The sequence below is a fragment of the Propithecus coquereli genome, unplaced genomic scaffold (assembly GCF_000956105.1).
Source record: "Propithecus coquereli isolate 6110/MARCELLA unplaced genomic scaffold, Pcoq_1.0 Scaffold38, whole genome shotgun sequence".
Taxonomy (NCBI): Eukaryota; Metazoa; Chordata; class Mammalia; order Primates; family Indriidae; genus Propithecus; species Propithecus coquereli.
Window position 1 is genome coordinate 4,114,500 of NW_012149507.1, and position 18,581 is coordinate 4,133,080.

General features: G+C 37.6%; 1 protein-coding gene across 1 annotated transcript in view; it reads left to right on the forward strand.

The window, feature by feature from the left end:
• The window catches only part of MYOM1 (myomesin 1), a 184,578-nt gene that overhangs the window by 115,604 nt on the left and 50,393 nt on the right, over window positions 1–18,581 (forward strand). The window contains exons 13-18 of the mRNA XM_012652075.1: window positions 2,384–2,508; window positions 7,382–7,565; window positions 8,379–8,553; window positions 10,952–11,073; window positions 12,253–12,540; window positions 14,410–14,606. Coding sequence (XP_012507529.1) covers window positions 2,384–2,508; window positions 7,382–7,565; window positions 8,379–8,553; window positions 10,952–11,073; window positions 12,253–12,540; window positions 14,410–14,606 — 1,091 coding nt within the window. The remainder of the gene's footprint in view (window positions 1–2,383; window positions 2,509–7,381; window positions 7,566–8,378; window positions 8,554–10,951; window positions 11,074–12,252; window positions 12,541–14,409; window positions 14,607–18,581) is intronic.

The following is an 18,581-nucleotide window of genomic DNA, read 5'->3' on the forward strand; positions in this document are numbered from 1 at the left end:
ATGTGTAATGTGTCTTTTTTTCTGTATCTGCTTTTAAGATATTCTCTTAATCATTGGTTTTAAAAATTTGATTTTGATGTGCATTTGTGTAGTTTCTTTTTATATATCTTGTGCTTAGAGTTTGCAAGTTTCTCTGATCTGTGGGTTTGCAGTTTTCCTACAGATTTGGAAAATGTTTATCATTATTTCTTCAAATATTTTTTCCTGTACCTCCCTCTCTCCCCACCCCCCAGGAAATCTATATTTTACATAATCCTGTACCTCCCTCTGTTCTCTACTTTAGGAACTTCAACTATAGGCCACTTGAAACCACTTGAAATCATCCCAGACTTGCTGATGTTTGTGTTCATTTTTCCATTTCAGTCTTTTTTCTTTCTGCATTTCATTTTGGATTGTTTCTATTCCTGTGTCACTAAGTTTACTAACCTTTTCCTCTTCAATGTCTCACCTGATGTGAATTCCAGCCAATGTTTTTTGTTTGTTTGTTTGTTTTGAGACAGGGTCTCATTCCATTGCCCTAAGCTGGAGTGCAGTGGCACCATCATAGCTCATTGCAGACTTGAACTCCTGTGCTCAAGTGATCCTCCTGCCTCAGCCTCCCAAAGTGATGGGATTACAGGTGTGAGCCATCACACCCAGCCTAGCCAATGTATTTTTCATCTTAGACTCTATAATTTTCATCTCTGAAAGTTCAATTTGGACCATTTTTATATTTTCCATGTCTTTAACATATTTAGTCTTTATCTTCTTGAACATATTTATAACTTTTTATGTTTTTGTCTACTAATTCTTATTCAGTAATTCATAGATGAGACTACTACCATCTGTATTATTTCAAGTTTTGTTTCTATTGGTTCATTTTTCTCCTCATAATGGGTTGTATTTTCCTGCTTCTTTACATACTTGGTAGCTGTTACTAGATGCCAGACATTGTTTGGTGCTAGATATTTTTGTATTTCTAGAACACTCTTGACTTTTATTCTGGGGGAACAATTCGATCCTTTCAAGGCTTGCTTTTGTTAGGCAGCAGGGAGTGCAATCAGTGGATGGGGAGCTAGAGAGAGAGAGAGGACCTGTGAGACTGGGCTTTTATTAAGGTCCACAGGTTTTATTCCTTAGGCTTTCCCACAGGGTTTGTGGATTGACTAATTTAAAGAAAACACACAGAAAGGAGGAACTTGTTTACATGACTCTGGTGTTGACCATCAGGTTTTATCATGTTTAGAACCTGTAAGGTATGTTGGTTTTTGGGTCAGTGGGATGAGGAAGAAGCAGGCTATATCACATACAATCACATGGAAAGGGGAAGTTTTAAGTAGGCCAAAGGTGACCACTGGGTTTCAAACAACTTATGTCAGACCTAAAAATAAATACTGAGGCAGCAACTATGTTAAGCAAATTTATGACACACATTTAGCAAATAAAAATATAGGGCACACCCTCTATCCTATCTGAAAACCTTAGCTGGGTATAAAAATAAAAGTTCTGAGACCAGGTCAGAAACATTAGGGCAAAAGCAAGGACAGACTTCTAGAAGCACCCAGACCCTAGAAGTCCCGAGGCATCTAGAGTTTAGGGCCAAATGAACCCTCTGCAAGCAGGGTTTAACCTGGCTCAGAGATGAAAACAAGGTGGAGCACAGATTCCTATGAGCATATAGATAGGAGCCAAGGTCCTAGTGGAGGTGGGCATACAATTATAGTTACAGTAAAGCTGCTCTTAACAAGCAGGAGGTGAGGAAACTCAGTATACATAGATGCCAGAGGTCAAGGTAAAGTAAGTGGCTCAAGGCCGGAGGGCAGAACAGAAATATAAACTCTACTAAAAACTAAAGTACACGCCAAGGGAGTCAGGAGAATACACTGGAAGTCCCAGTGCCAATAAAGGAATGACAAATATTTGCTTCATCTAAGAAGCTTTTCATATGTTTTCCCACTAAAAATGGGAATAAATCATGAGATAGAGCTAGATAGTATCACATTATCTCACCATATCTGGTAGACTTTGACACAGAAATCAAATCCTATCACCTCATGACACATTCTTGACCTCAGTATGCTCTTTGTGTCCTTTAGCACATGAACACACACTGCCTTGTGCTACTCAACTTCTTGTTTTACCAACTCAGTTGTAAACTAGTCAAAGATAAGAACAGTATCCCAGGTTCCTTAGCTCTGTATTCTAAATGCTCAATGCCATTTGAATGATTGAATGAGTGATGAATGAATGATGTTTAGGGAGAATTTTAGAGATAATGTACTTCTTTATACTGTGTGGAGCCATAATTAACTCTTCCTCCAGGAAGAGAGAAACATCTCACAGCTCTCTGAGTATCCTGGGCTACCTGAAATGTGTGCTCCTAATTTTCTTTGTTGTTTTTCAGAGGGTATTATTCCTGGGCCCCCCACAGACCTCTGTGTCACTGAGGCTACCCGGAGCTATGTGGTGCTCAGCTGGAAGCCCCCTGGCCAGCGTGGCCATGAGGGCATTATGTACTTTGTTGAAAAGGTAAGACTCCAGAACCAATGCTACCTCATGCCACTTCCTATAAAGATTTCTTTAAAGAAGTAGAGATTAAATTTCCAGAGACAAGTGGAGTGAGGGAGGAGGAGGGAGGATGTCCTGAACTCTTTTAAGTCCATATAAACTGTGAACTCTCTCCGTAGAAAAATGTATATCACACAGAATTCTGCCTTAAAGTCAGGGGGTTTATAGATCCCCAAGACTCACCCATAGACTCCTAAGAGGTCCACAGACCCAAAATCATAACCCCTATAAGAAGAGCAATGTTTCTGAAATGGAGATTGCCCATATGGCAATGTCTTCTAGAGACTTTCTTGTCTCCCTTGCTGTGGTAATGGTTTTTCATCTCTCTGCCACTTGTCCTTCTGTATTAAGGCATGAGTATCAGTGAGGCTAGATGGGAGAGAGGAAAGGAGAAGTCAAGGACAGCAAGCCCTAGGCTGCTGTGCTTCCCCCAAATATCTTACAATTATGTTGGGGATGCATTAGAGAGAACATTAGAGAGGACAGCATACAATGAAGGCCTAGAATGGGTGGAATGGATGAGAATAATATGTGCCTTAATCATATACCCGTATTTGAGGGGAGTTATGATAAACATTAATGCCCAGAAAATGGAGAAGAACCCCAACCTGGACAGGACATTATTTGGGGGAACTGACCCAGCCACAAATGCAGAACAGAAGAGCCTGCCAGGCAAGACACAGGTCTAAGCGGCACTAAAAGTCCTTGGCTAACAGGATCCTGGCTACTGGAAAAAGCACATTTGAAGAGAATTTGCTTAAAATGAGGTTCAAAATTCATTTGTTAAGAAAGTTTTTATTAGGATATAATTGAGAAAATGAAACAAGTTTATTTCATCCTATATGTAAGAACATTTATATTTTTATTGGTAGCAGTGTGCCATTTTTTAGAACAATAAATGAAACAAATGTTCGTACTTTTAAATTTTATTTTTATGAAATTGTGTGATAGCATGAAAACGTATCATTTACTTTACATTTTACTTTCATAGCAAAATTATAGCAGGGATTGTTTTTTACAAAACTATGGAGCTCAACTAATTTTCCTAAAGGTCTCTCTCTTTTATCCTTAGTACTATTCTGATCATTCATTCAATTATAAAACACCTATTAGGTCATCTTCCCTGACAATTATTGCAAGAGAATAGATTTCATAGGTATATAGGTGTATGCAACCATCTGCAAATTATGTAACAATGTAGATACAATACACAAAACTCTTTGAGCTGCATTCCTCACTTCCTTCTTATCCCTAGCAAATTGGTAATGATAAATGCATCATCTCTGCAACATGCCACATGGACATCTTCCAAGAGAGTCTAGATGTATGAAAATAATACTAAAAATTTACATTTTTATTGTTATATTTTCTAGATATTAACCTCAAATAAAATATAACAAGTAGTATTCTAAGCTTTAAAAAAAAATAGAGGGCAAGAATAGAGTGATAGATAAATGTTCCCTTCCTGGTGTGTTTAATACATACCCCCCACTGAATCTCCGAAACACTCCACAGAAAGAGGTTCTGAATAACTTTTGTGATAGTAATTACCATCTTTCCTATAATAGTGATATGTAACAACCTACTTCTGAGGCATTTTCTTCAGATGAGTCAACTTTGGCTTCTGTTGAACATTTCCCCTGGTTGCATAAACTCTAATTTCTCCATGAAAGTCTATAACCTCTCTAGACCTAACTATGTATGAGTCCGTGATTAAAAATTTAAATATTCTTCTACCTGCACACCTATTTGTGTGGAATAGGAGGGAACATTCACGAGCACAGCATTGAGTAGAGAAGCCTGTACGGAGCACAGAACACCCGGGATGCTGAAATATTGGGGATGCAGAACACGTCCAGAGACCTGGGCTACATTTACAGAACTACCCAAATGTCAAACTAGTCTGAGCTGAGACTAAAATTATTTCTGAGGACCCACTTCTGATACGTTGATCTTTCTGAAGGGAAATGGTTCACCTGCTCTGGTCCCATGGTGTGTTTCTGTCCTCAGGATGTCCATGCTCCCAGCAGTGCTGCCTCTTGGGCTACCCCTGTGATTGTTCATCCTTACAGCATGTCTGTGAGCCCTGAAACGGGTGGAACTGAGGGTTTATTAGCAAGGGAATCAGATAAATCAGACTTTGGCACTCCCAGCCTCCCTATCCTGCTGTGTTCTTTTCAGCCCCAAATTTTTCCTCGGGTGTCTATATCTTAAGCTCTCTTTCTCACTCCCCTACCAAGAATGTGGTCATGTCAGAGACAATGACCATATCACAGGCTAACAGCAGGAATGAAAATAGCACTGTTGTAAGCAGTCTACACGTGTTAACCTACTTAGTTCTTACAGTAACCCTATGAGATAAATACTTTTATTTTCATCATGCCTATTTTGTAAATGAGGAAACTGAGGCATTGATGGGATATATAATTTACCCAAGGTCACCCAGCTGGTATGAGGCAGAGGTGGGATTTGAACCCAGGCAATCTGGTGTAGTCCATAAATCCCGCTGAAAGGCTGGGCTGCCTTTCAGTCTTCCCAAGCCTAAGTCTTCTCTGGACCACTTTGATAATCACACAATCCCACCTCCACAATACCTACTTCATAGCATAGTTTAGCAGATTAAAGAGTTGTAATGGCTTATAGAGTTCTTAGCACTGTGAGAGTCAGCTGTTATTTTTATTATGAAAGTATAAATGACCGATAATTGTTTTAAGTATTCCCTGGGGGTTGAGGTGGGAATATGTCAAAATGAATCAAAGCCATAAACGAAAGGATTAAAGGTCCCTCAGTGGGCATCAGATTGTGCTACTTCTCCCCACTCACACACGAGTGACTCTTTATCCTAAAAGACACTGCGAGGAACTTTAGAGGTTACCTTGTTGAATTTGCTCATTTTGCAGGTGATGAAACTGAGACCAAGAGCATTCATGTGACTTTCCAAGGTTATGCAGCTTGTTATTAACACAGCTAGGACCAGACCCGATGCCTCTGGGTCCTTTCCTCCAAGACACGTCGCCTCCCACTTCAAGTCAATGGAGTGTGTGCTGAGTGTGACGTACTAGTAAACTTCAGTCCCAAAAATGTATCATCCTGACAGCTGGCAGTCTGTCACAAAATTTGGATTTCTGTAAAAGTCTTTCAAAATGGTTAAAAAGTTCAGTAGCAAAATCAGGCAAGAGCATCTAAATTTCTGCTTCCACCAACCTTGGGCAGAGTTGGAAGTTAGAATAGAAGGAGAAAGGATGGCTGAAAACTTCCTCTGACAGTTTTCTTACTATATCCTCTGCCAAAGCTCAAATATACACCGCATCCTTATATTCAAGGATTTCCAAGTCACTCTACATCATTTTAATTTTAAGAATAGAACCTTTTAAAATTAGTTTTGCCATTAATTATTCCAAAATTTGGGACGAAAAATACATCTTTTTAAAATCTGGTTTTTTATTGATACATAGTAATTATACATATTTTGGGGTACATGCAATATTTTCACACGTGCATACAATGTGTAATGATCAAATTAGGGTAAATGTGATATCCATCACTTCAAACATTTATCATTTCTCTGTGTTGAGACCATTACAAATCTTCTTTTCTAGCTATTTCAAAATATACAATAAATTATTGATAACTATAATCACCCTACTGTGGTATCAAACACTAGAACTTATTCCTTCTATCTAATTGTATGTTTGTACCCATTATCCAACCTTTCTTCATCCTCCCGCCCCCTTCTTAGCTTCTGGTAACCATCATTCTACTCTCTACCTCCATGAGATTAACTTTTTTAGCCTCCACATATGAGTAAGAACATGCCACTAGCTTATTTCACTTAACATGATGGCCTCTAGTTCTATCTGTGTTGCTGCAAATAACGATTTTGTTCATGGCTGAATAATATTTCATTGTGTATATGTACCACATCTTCTTTATCCATTTCTTCACTGATGGACACTTACGCTGATTCCATGTCTTGGCTATTATGAATAATGCTAAGGTAAACATGGAAGTGCAGATATCTCTTTGACATACTGATTTCCTTTCTTTTGGGTATGTACCCAACAGTGTGATGACTGGATCATATGATAGAAGAACATCTTCTTTATCTTTCATTCATTCATTCAGGAAAAAAAGTACCGCAGTTGATTATTTACTATGTGCCAGATACAATTCTAGGCTTTGGGGTAAAGTGGTGAACAACACAGCTCCCCAAAATCATAGAATTTGCTATTCAGTGAAGGAGACAACAAATAAATAATTTAATTTCAAATAGTAATAAGCATTTTCAAGAAAACTGAAGCAGGATAAGGGACAAAGAGTGATAAGAGAAGAGCAAAGGACTCTTTTACATTGGTGATGGGGAGGTGATCAAGAGGGCCTTTCTGAGGAGGTGGTATTTAGCACAGACCTGAATGATGTTACGAGTTGTTCAATAACACTCTATTAAAATAATACAGTTTATAACAATGTAATGGAAATGTAAGTATCAAACACAGCACATTAAATTTAATTACCTACTCTAAAAATTAGAAAAATACCTAACCCCAAACTATTCTCAAAACAGAGACTTCTCTAAGCAGATTGATGATCTTACTTAGTTAACAAAGGAAGTGAGGTATTAAAGTAGCATATTTGTCAAACGATAAAAGCCATACTTGATTAGAGAATCTGGTAGACTCCGGCAGCCTCCTCCCCCATTTCCTCTAAATCTCTTCTCTAGTCCAACTTGTGTAAAGGGAGCAGCGTGTTGGCAGGTGACACTTGGAGATGCCCAGCCTGGAGTTCCCGTGTGCGCTTGCCGTGCTTTCACTGAGTTTCCCTGTTCTTGCTGCAGTGTGAAGCAGGAACAGAAAATTGGCAGCGGGTGAACACAGAGCTCCCAGTGAAGTCTCCCCGCTTTGCTCTGTTCGACTTGGCTGAGGGGAAATCCTACTGTTTCCGCGTCCGCTGTTCTAATTCCGCAGGAGTTGGGGAACCCTCAGAGGCAACAGAAGTGACCGTGGTAGGGGACAAGCTTGGTAAGTGTAGAGTTAAGTTAAGCAACTGTAAACCTATTTTACTTCAAGAGAAAATTTCAAAGCAAGAATCTAATTAGTAGACATATATAGACATATATAGTGTGCATCTTTGTATAGTCATATGCATATATATTATCAGAAGTAAAAATGGTGACATCCTTCTTACATTTTATAAATTTAACACATTGCCACAGTAGAAAAAAAATTTTTTCCTTGGGGCCATGGTGTTTTATTATGAAAATGGAATAAAAAATTCAAAAACAAAACTATCCTTTCTAATATAATGAAAAATTTAATGAAAAACAAAATTTATTGACTTCTATTCATTTAATCCACGTTTTTAGAATTAGTTAGTCAGTATTAATTGTAACAATAAGAATATCAACAAGTAACATTTTCACAAACCAACTGTAGGGTTTTGCCCAGGTTTTGCTTCTTGAGGCCCTGGGCTCAAAACCAGCGTGAGTTAAATACAACTCATGTGGCAGTTAATGTGTTAATTGAGGGCTGTACTTGGGCTATACATTAAACAAAAACTCATTGTTTTTGCTTCTGAAAAGTAAACTTTTCTGGGAGTTTTAACAATATTGCTAATGGGTTTTTCCAGAGTTCATGGATATTAAGTTTGTTGTTATGTTCCCAAATTAACTTAAAAAAAAAATTTCTGCTTTAACAAATACATTGTAAAATAAAGCAACATACGTTTGACATTATTATGTGTGTAACGTTTCTATGCATGTGTTTGTGCATGAGTGATAAGAATGAATTTTTTAAAACCATCCTGAGTTTAATCCCCAGTTTCCTCTTTCTCAGATATCCCCAAGGCCCCTGGCAAAATCATCCCAAGCAGAAATACAGATACCTCCGTGGTAGTTTCCTGGGAGGAGTCCAAAGACGCTAAAGAGCTGGTCGGGTACTACATAGAGTCGAGCGTTGTTGGCTCTGGCAAGTGGGAGCCCTGCAACAACAACCCCGTGAAGGGCTCACGGTAACTGACGGGATGTGGCTGCAAAGACAGCCAGTGGAGGGGGATTTTTAAAAGATGCTACATTCCAAGTGAATTTCAAATCAAACCTGTCTAATGCAATACATTTGACAAAAAAGGTTTGTTATATTGAACACTTAAAAGCACATAATGTCAGCTATTGTAAGAGTTCATTTTATAGCTCTTTTCTGATTCTATTCCCTTATGCTATTTCTTTTTTTTTTTTAACCCCTCTGTTCTGGTCTTTAATATGCAATATGATAATAGATTCCAAGGATATAATAGGGCCTACTTAATGGAAATTAGCCAGGCATTTTAAATGATACAGGAAAAAAATATCAACATTTTACAGATTCTGGACATCAACATGATTAAACCCAGTGCTAAGAAGACATAAATAACACTAAAACAGAGACATTCAGAACTGAGGAAGAGCGAGACACTGCTTCTACAAAAAAATGCAAAAATTTGGACCAGCCATGGTGGCTCACACCTGTAATCCTAGCACTCTGGGAGGCTGAGGCAGGAGGATCGCTTGAGCTGAGGACTTTGAGACCAGCCTGAGCAACAGTGAGACCCTGTCTCTACTAAAAATAGAAAAATTAGCTGGGTGTGGTAGCGTGGGCTTGTAGTCCCAGCTATTCGAAAGGCTGAGGCAGGAGGATTGCTTGAGCCCAGGAGTTTGAGGTTGCAGTGAGCTGTGATTACACCACTGCACCCTAGCCCCAGCAACAGAGCAAAACCCTACTTAAAAAAAAAAAAGACATTCAGAATACTTTGCCACCTCTTTGTACCTGTTTCTAGTGTGAGGAGGGTTATTTTTTTTTTCTTGCTTTCAACTATTTTATCAACCAGCTTTGCAAACTGATGGTGAGTTCTGGCGTGTACCCAAACTCTGAGCCTCCTTTGATTTAGGACCAATCCAAGAGGGGGATCTTCCCCCAAGAAATTGTCAAACAGGCTTGTTAGACAGCCTCTGGCTTGGGCCACTTCTAAGTCCCAGGACCCCCATAGGATGAATTGGTTCTTTTGCAGAACATGAGAGAGTAGTGACAAAATAATTGATGGAACAAGGCAATATGTTTTGCAAGAGACATATAGCATGTTGGTGCATTTCATTTTGACTCCGACTTCTCCAGCATTTTCCTGGACTGTTTAGAAATATTGGTAGAGTGTAGGCAGTCTCCCTCTCTACAAACAGACAGGAGCTGCTGGAGGGCAGGCACCATTTTTTACTCATTTTTGTGTCCATAATACCTAGCTCAGTGTCTGGAACACTGAGAGATCAAGAAATATTCCCTGAACTGAGCAGACCCTAAGGACTGAAGGACTGGCCTGGATTATGGCTGCCTTTATTAAATATTTGAACATGCTAATAGTAATAGAGTCATTAGCAGCCTTGTTAACTCACCCTGGTTGCAGTCCTTAGGATGGATTCAGATGTCACAGTGATTCATGAAACAGCTATTTATAGCCATAATAGCTATTAAAGAGACAGGTGGTTTTATGAGTGAAACTGCCCATGGATTCACACCTCATTATTGGAGTCTTATATCTAAATGGTAATTCTGGAGTCCATTTTTTACCTTATTTTCAGATTCTAGTATAATTTCTCAAGCAATTGTACCTTCCCTGGCATGCAGGGAGACAGAGACTAGGAGCAACCAACGTGACAGGAGTCTTGTGACAAGGAGCAACAGTGCCTTACAGCCATCAGCGTATACCTGAAATAGCCATTAGTAATATTATTAATACTATCTATTATTTATTAAATATCTCATATATGTCAGGCCCTCTCACAGGTACTTTATATAATTTATAGCTACTCTTTAAATGAAAACTATTATGTAGGGATTATTATCCCCATTTTATTGATGAATATTCAGGGAAAAACCAGGACTTCTCATTTTTTGGCAGAGTGAGTTTAGAAAATTGCCTTAGTTGCCTTCTTATCTAAAGCACATATGTTACCTGAATCCTTTCTCTTCCTTTTTTTTTTTTAGAAATGGTGTCTCACTCTGTCACCCAGGCTGGAGTGCAGTGGCATGATCATAGCTCACTTCAACCTCAAACTCCCTGACTCAAGTGATCCTCCTGCCTCAGCCTCCCAATTAGTGAGGACTACAGATGCATGCCACCATGTCCGGCTATTTTTTTGTTTGATTTTTTGTAGAGGATGGGGTCTCACTATGTTGTCCAGGCTGGTCTCAGATTCCTGACCTCAAGTGATCCTCCCACCTCAGCTTCCCAAAGTGCTCGGATTACAGGCATGAGCCACTGCACCCAGCATTCTTTTTAAAAAATGAATTTTTTTCATAAAGCTGGGTCATTTAGTTAAGCTAACAATCATCTTCCCTAATTTTCCTCCTAAGAAAGCTTTTTAAAACTTTTTTCCTTTTAGATTTACTTGTCATGGATTGGTGACTGGTCAGAGTTATATTTTCCGGGTCAGAGCAGTCAATGCAGCTGGACTTAGTGAATATTCCCAGGATTCAGAAGCTATTGAAGTCAAAGCTGCTATTGGTAAGTTCCTCGTGCATAACTTTGAAGGCGAAAATGACTTTTTCTAAATTATAAAGGAAGATATCATCCTTTCCGGAAATTTTTTAAAGCTTCGAATATTGCTTGATGATTCCATCCTTAGATGATCATTTTTCTGACTCTAGGTGACATCTAACCTTCCATAGCTGTCATTTTACAGATCTTCATCACTTATCCAGATTCTGTGCATCTGTAGCCTTTTCATCTTCACAAGCCCAAGTTTCCTCAGATATTTCCCATTGTGTGAAACTCCATTCTAACTTCGTGCTCATCTTGGGACTGTGAAGGGCCATCCCGGTCCCATGAGGTGGTACATCACCCCTAACACAGATGATCTTGTACTTACAAGCATTTCATCTAGGCCAGAGCCTGGCTTGTTTTCACTAACAGCACATTAACATGCTCCTTTTAAACTTCTGTAAAGTTCATGCAAGGCTTAACCTATGTTTCATCTCTGCTCGCAAAGTAACCAACAAAATAAAACCAGTAATAAAGTAATTATATGCATGTATGTGATGTATCTCCCAATCTTTGATAAGAGTAGAAAAGGGACCCAGGTAGCTTAGAGCAGTAAAAATAAAATTTGTGGTACAGTAATGCATATTTTAAAAGAAAAATTATTTAACTTTGTCTTCAGTTAGCAACTCATATTATTTTTGAACATTCCTTATAATACGGACATGTTTCTTTGAGGTTGGGAGGTACAGACCATTACTATTGCGGTAATGTACATAATTCTAACGGTTATATTTCAGGATCTTTAATATTATGCTCTTGTGCACTTTATGGTCCTTTTTTTTTCCATTCTGTTGAATAGTAGGGCTTTATCTTTCAAGAAATGTCTCAGATTTGCTTTTTCTTGTATATACTAAAAATGCTTTGGGTTCTGCAAATTGAAGTGGTTCCTGTTCTATCTGTGTGGTGTTTTTTCCTCTCATTTCTCCTTTTTCCAGAATATGGAGAAGTTCAAATGTTTGTTGGTGTACATTGTGTGACGTGTATGCTTTCCATATTTCTTGCAAGTCCAAGTGATTTCCGTTAAGCCAAGGTTGTTTTGTTCTGCTTGTGGTCCTAATGTTTTTCTCTTCGTTCTATCACATAAGAGCAATTGGTACCCTGTCCAGGGCCCAACGCGTTTCTGTTGTTGTCTGGCAATTGTAGGGGGAGGAGTGTCTCCAGACGTGTGGCCTGCACTGAGCGATGCACCTGGTGGACTAACAGCCTCCATGGGGGGCGTGCATGAAGCCTCTCCACCAACCTTCCAGAAAGATGCTTTACGCGGTAGCAAACCTAACAAACCTTCACTACCCAGTAGCTCCCCAAACCTGGGCCAAACAGAAGTGAGTAAAGTAAGTGAAACAGTTCAGGAAGAGCTTACCCCACCACCACAGAAAGCAGCTCCTAAGGGGAAAAGTAAGTCTGACCCCCTGAAAAAGAAGAAGGACATAGGTGAGAGTTGAAAAAGTGAAACTGTTCCATCCGTCTCCATCAGTGTCCTCACCTCTCATCGTCTGTGTCACATTCTTCATCTGTGTTCGCTTTCATCGGTGTCATTCTTAATTTTATTTGTTTCCAGCTAGTCATTTGAAATAACTTTTATCTAATGAATTGTAAAAGTAATTGTATATGGGTTTGGCTTTCACACATTATTTTTGGGGCTTAAAAATGATAGAATCCTTAATTTGGTTATAAATCCTTTCTTGGTCTATTAGGCACGCACACCTCTGGGCTCATTTTGCCCAGAGGATTAGGCACAAGAGCAGGAAGGAATTGGTTATCCTAGCCTGTGTGAGGTCCTTTGAAATATTCAAGTTCAGTACATGAAAAAGAAAAAGATTTCACAAAGAAGTGACATATTACCTGGGTCATAGTTTTTAATTTCTATTGTTCATCCTCTAGTTTTTCAAGTGATTATTTGCTAATTATTTGCTAATTTAAATAGCTGAAAATAACTCTCTTTGATAGTGCTAGTGATAGCTACGAAGAGTTTAAGCTGGTATTATAATCACAGGTAGCTATATCCTATGATGCACGATCAACATTGCCAGCAGTGATTTATTTAAGACTATTTACCAGTAAGCCAAGAATGATCTGATTAGGATTTCTGGTATCTGTGGCTTATATATTCGAGGACACAATGGTTTTTCTTATCAAATAAAAAGGAAATGATGAGCATATGCTGATAAATTTCTAAATGCCTTATCTCTACCCCACCCCAACTTTTGTAAACTCTATTTTTTGACACCATTATTTGTCCCTTCAACCCAAACGAGATGGGATATTCATTTGAGACTTTATATTCAACAGTGCTCTGAAATTGAGACAGGAGGGAGGGAGAGAAAGCTTTTTAAAATGTAAAGAATAAAGGAGGTTGGTGAGTGGGGAAGAGAGAAACAAATGTATTTTATTTTAAAAGTCTTCATTGTTTTGAGAATCTTTTTGAATAAGAATGAGATAGTTCCCTTTATCTCCTATAATCCAAATAATTCAGAAAATTATTTTTGATGTTATTGCATATCTAAATGAATTTCTTTCCATCAATCCACCCTCTTTCATTGAAAACTATAATTTCAGTAGTTGAGTGAAAAGTTGATCAGCAAAGCCACATAAATGAAGGACAACTTTTGAAATATTTTCCAAATATTTTTCTGGCTAGGCACTAATAAACACTGTGACAGCTGTATAGTATTTTGTGCTACATGAATAATTTTCCAACATCAGGTTAAAAATAATGGAACAAAAAGTATTATGTACTAAGAGAAAGTCACATGGCAGATTGTGCCTGTTTTTTAAAAATGTTTTTGAAAGGTAGCATTTAGCTGAGCTCCAGAATAATATTTTTCCTGTGTGTAGACAGAACCTGTATAGCTGTACATTTTCACAAGGGTAAGTGTGCCTGAATGGTGACATGCTAGCCATTTGGAAATACATGGAAATTCTAAATAAGCAAATTGAGGCAGAAATTGATATACACATTCCATTTTCCTCAGGGAACAAATAAAAATAAAACCACATAAAGAAGCAAAAATATATACTTCGAAAAAATACTTATGGGAAAAGGAATCTTTTTTTTCAGGATATTGTACCATTGTGCTGGGACAAGTTTTTTTTATCTTTGGAATAACGACTGAAGTGCACTTTTTACTGTGTGTCCATTCTTTTCCTCATACACCAAGTCGGATGCTAACTGATCAGCCTGACATTTTAGTTTTATACTGCAAGAGCTAGTGCCCTCATATGTGGCACCAATTAAGCAAATTTACATATAGAGTCATAAATGCATTTCTGTCTACTCACGAGCTATTCATATCGCAACAGCGGCACCATCTCCACCCTATGGTATCACTTGTCTTGAAAGTTGTCGTGACTCAATGGTTCTTGGATGGAAGCAACCAGATAAGACCGGAGGGGCAGAAATTACTGGCTATTATGTGAACTATCGAGAGGTAATTGGTGGGGTGCCAGGAAAATGGAGAGAAGCCAACATCAAGGCTGTCAGCGATGAGGCATACAAGGTGAGCATGCGACTTTCTGTAGTATGGCATGTCCTGTGCACGAGGATACGCTTGCTGCCCACGCACGCGCACACCCATACCTTGTAAAGGGTTCATGTTATCTCTCCAGTGTCCATTGTTTGCAGTGGCATGACTTTTGTGATAAATACAAGTAGTTTGGCTAACCAGGCAAGATTTATGTATTTTGTCCGGCGTGGTGGCTCACGTCTGTAATCCTAGCACTCTGGGAGGCCAAGGCAGGAGGATCACTTGAGGTCAGGAGTTCAAGGCCAGCCTGAGCAAGAGCAAGACTCTGTCTCTACTAAAAATAGAAAAAAATTAGCTGGGCGTGGTGGTGCACACCTGTAGTCCCAGCTACTTGGGAAGATGAGGCAGGAGGATCTCTTGAGCCCCTTGAGCCCAGGAATTTGAGGTGGCTGTGAGCTAGGCTGACACCACGGCTTTCTAGCCCAGGTGACAGAGCGAGACTCTGTCTCAAAAAAAAAAAAAATTTATGTTTTCTGATTCATATACAAAAGCATAATAATTTCTTAGAATATTTACTATAAAATGTGTACTTACTGTGAAAACTAATGTCTTTCAAAGTACCTATAACCAATATGCTACTAGTTTCAGGAGTCCCAGGATCCAATGACTCTGGATTTTTAACAGTCAATGTTCAAATTACAGAGGATGTAGGGGTGTAGGCTTGATGGCCAAGCACAACTCTCCATGTGGGAAGTGCCTCTTGTGATAGTGGCTCTGATAGCCACAAAGAGGTGCTTTTCATGTGTTCCCCTCTACACAGGGGCCTCCACTGCTTGGCCATGTCAAGGCACCCGAGGGGTCTCCTTGTAGCCTTAGCTGATGACTTCCTTCTTTAGAGCAGCATCAGCTAGGCCCAAGGTCCCAACACTCCCAACACTCCCAGAGTCCCTTCTCATTACTGTGTGGTATTCCATTATGTAGCCATATCACAAACTATTGATTGCTATTTGGGTATTTTGCATTTTTAGCTACATCAAATAATGTAGCTATGAACATTTTTGTACACATCTGCTGGTACATAAGTGAACAAGTTTCTCTAGGTTTTTTCCCTAAAAATAGAATTGCTGGGTCAGAGGGTCTGTTTATCTTCCACTTTACTAGATAATTCTGTACTATTTTCTGAAGAGTATGAGAATTCCCATTGCTCCACATCCTTGCCAACCCTTAGGATATTCACACATTTCCAGTTTTGACAATCTGGGTGTCAAGTGAGTTTGAATCTTTTCCTGTGTATATAGTCCATTTTGAGATCCTCTTTCATAACATGCCTGTTCAAGGTTTTTGCCCATTTTTCTAATGGTTTCTTATCGACTTGCAAAGTTCTTTATATGGTAGGAATATAAATTCCTTTGTGGCTCTGTAAATTGTTAATACCTTCTCCCACTTAGCAGCTTATTTTTCCTCTCTTTATGGTGACCACATTCATTTTAATGTCAAATTTATTGTAGTCAGATTTACTGACATCTACCTTGTCATTAGTGATTTTTGTGCCTTTTTCGAAGAAATGCCTTCTCTATTTCAAGATCATGGAGATATCGAGTAGATTATATTCTAAAAGCTTTACGGTTTTGTTGCTTACATTTCAGTATGCTGGAAGGTAAGGGTCAAAATTAACTTCCCACCCAGCGGAGACACAGTTGTCCCTGCATCATCTATTGAAAGGTTTGTCCTTTTTGTGCTGTTCTGCCAGGCTAGCTGTATCATATATCCAGCTTCTGAATATGCTTGAGTCTGTTTCTGTGCTCTCTATGCTATTCCACTGGTCTGTTTGTCTACCACTGGACCAATATCACACTGATTTAAATATTATAGTTTTATAGTAAATTTGATAACTGGTAGATCATGTTCTCCCAGTTTATTATTCTTTTTTCAGGGCTATTCATAGTCCTTTGCATTTTGATATACATTGTAGAATTAGGTTATCAAGTTCTACCAAAAAACAAGACAAATCAAAAGAAAACACAACAATAAAAAAATTTAAAACAAAAACCCATTAGAATTCTGATTGGGATTGCATTGAATCTATAAATAAATTGAGGAATAATTGATATTTTTAAAATAGTGAATCTGCTAACCCAGGAACATGATATTTCTCTCCGTTTATTTTGGTCTTCTTTAAAGTCTATCATCAAAGTTTTATAATTCTCTACAGAGTTTTGCATATCACTTGTTATTTATTTGTAGCTACTATATATTTTCAGTGCTGTAAATTGTATTTTTATATCAGTTTTTTGTTGCTAGTAAAGAGAAATATAACTAATTTTTATATATTGATTTTGCATATAATTATTATGTATCATTTTTTGCTTAATTTTCTTATAATTTTAAGTTACCTAGAAGTTTTTTTAGATTCTCTATATATAGTCATATTATGTGCAAACAATGATAGTTTATTTCTTCATTTCCAAATTTTATATCTTTTACTTCATTTTCTTACCTTATTTTCTGCCTAGAGTCTTTAGCATAATGTTGAATAAAAGTAGTGATGTTGGTTATTCTAAACTTGATTCTTATCTTAAAGAAAAAACTTCCAACATTTCACCATTAAGTACTGTATTATGTTTGTTATGGGTGTTTTATAGACATCTATCAGTTAAAGGGAATTTCCTTCTATTCCCGGTTTGTCAAGAGTTTATTAAAATTATCATATTTTTTCTGAGTCTAGTGGGATGATCATATGATTTTTCCCTTTAATTTTAATTTGATGTATTCTGGCAATAGTCTAATGTTAAGATAGCATTCCTGGGATAAACCCAACTTGGACATTATGTACACTCTGTTTACATATTCCTGGATTTTTTTTTTTGCTAACTATCATGTAAGATTTCTGCTATGTTCATGAGTGAGATTATCCTGAGACTAAAATTGATTTGGTACCAATAGCTGACAAGGACAGTACAGGAAAAGAAACTGTAGGATAATCTCACTTTATTAAGATAGAATTCATATATCATAAAATTTACTCATTTAAAATGTTGCTTTATGTATTTGGAAGTGATATTATGAGATAAATATAAAGTGACTATCCCTAATAATACATTTTGCCTTAAAGTTTATATTGTCTGTTATTAATATAGATACATTGGTTTTCTTTTGGTTGGTTTTTGCATGGTATATAACATTTCATCTTTTAACTTTCAATCTTTCTGTAACTTTATGCTTTGTATATGTCTCTTAAAAATAGCATAGAGTTGGATTTTATTTTTTTCATAGCTGACAGTCTTTGTCAGTTAGGAGTATTTAATATTATTACTGATGACTTTAAAAAATCGCCTTGTTTTTTGTTTTCTTTTTGTCTTTCCTTTTCTGTGTTTCCTTTTCTGTCCTTGCTGGATGGCTTTTAAATCATTTTTAAACATTATTCCATTTCCACCCCCCACCTTTGAAAGCTATATATTCTAGGTTTCTTTGTTTTTGTTGGTTGAAATTTGGAGTGTGAAAGTTATTCCATTTGTTTTATCCTTGTCTCAGAAACATAAGGGTCTTAGAATAACACTTACCTCTTCCCAATTTGTGTACTATCGTGTGTATGTCTGTGTTTTAATTCTTTTTTAATCCAAACAACAATGTGATTATTGTTTTATAATTCAGTTTACCTACATATTTACCATTTTGTTTGCTTTTAATTCCTCTTCTTTGACCTTCCATCTGAGATTATTTTCCCTTTGCCTAAAGTAAATATTTTAGAATTTCCTTTAGTGAAGGTATCCTGAGGGTAAAGTCTTTATTTTTGTTTGTCTGGAAATATCTTTTTTCCCCCTCATTCTTCAAAAATATTTTTTCTAAGTAAAACATTCTATAATGGTAGTTATTTTCTTTCAGTGCTTTGAAGACACAGTTCCACTATCTTCTGGCTTGTTGTTGCCACTGACATGTCAACTCTTAGTCTGTTTGCTCACTGGAGGATAATTTATCTTTTTTCTTACACAACTTTTAATATTTTCACTT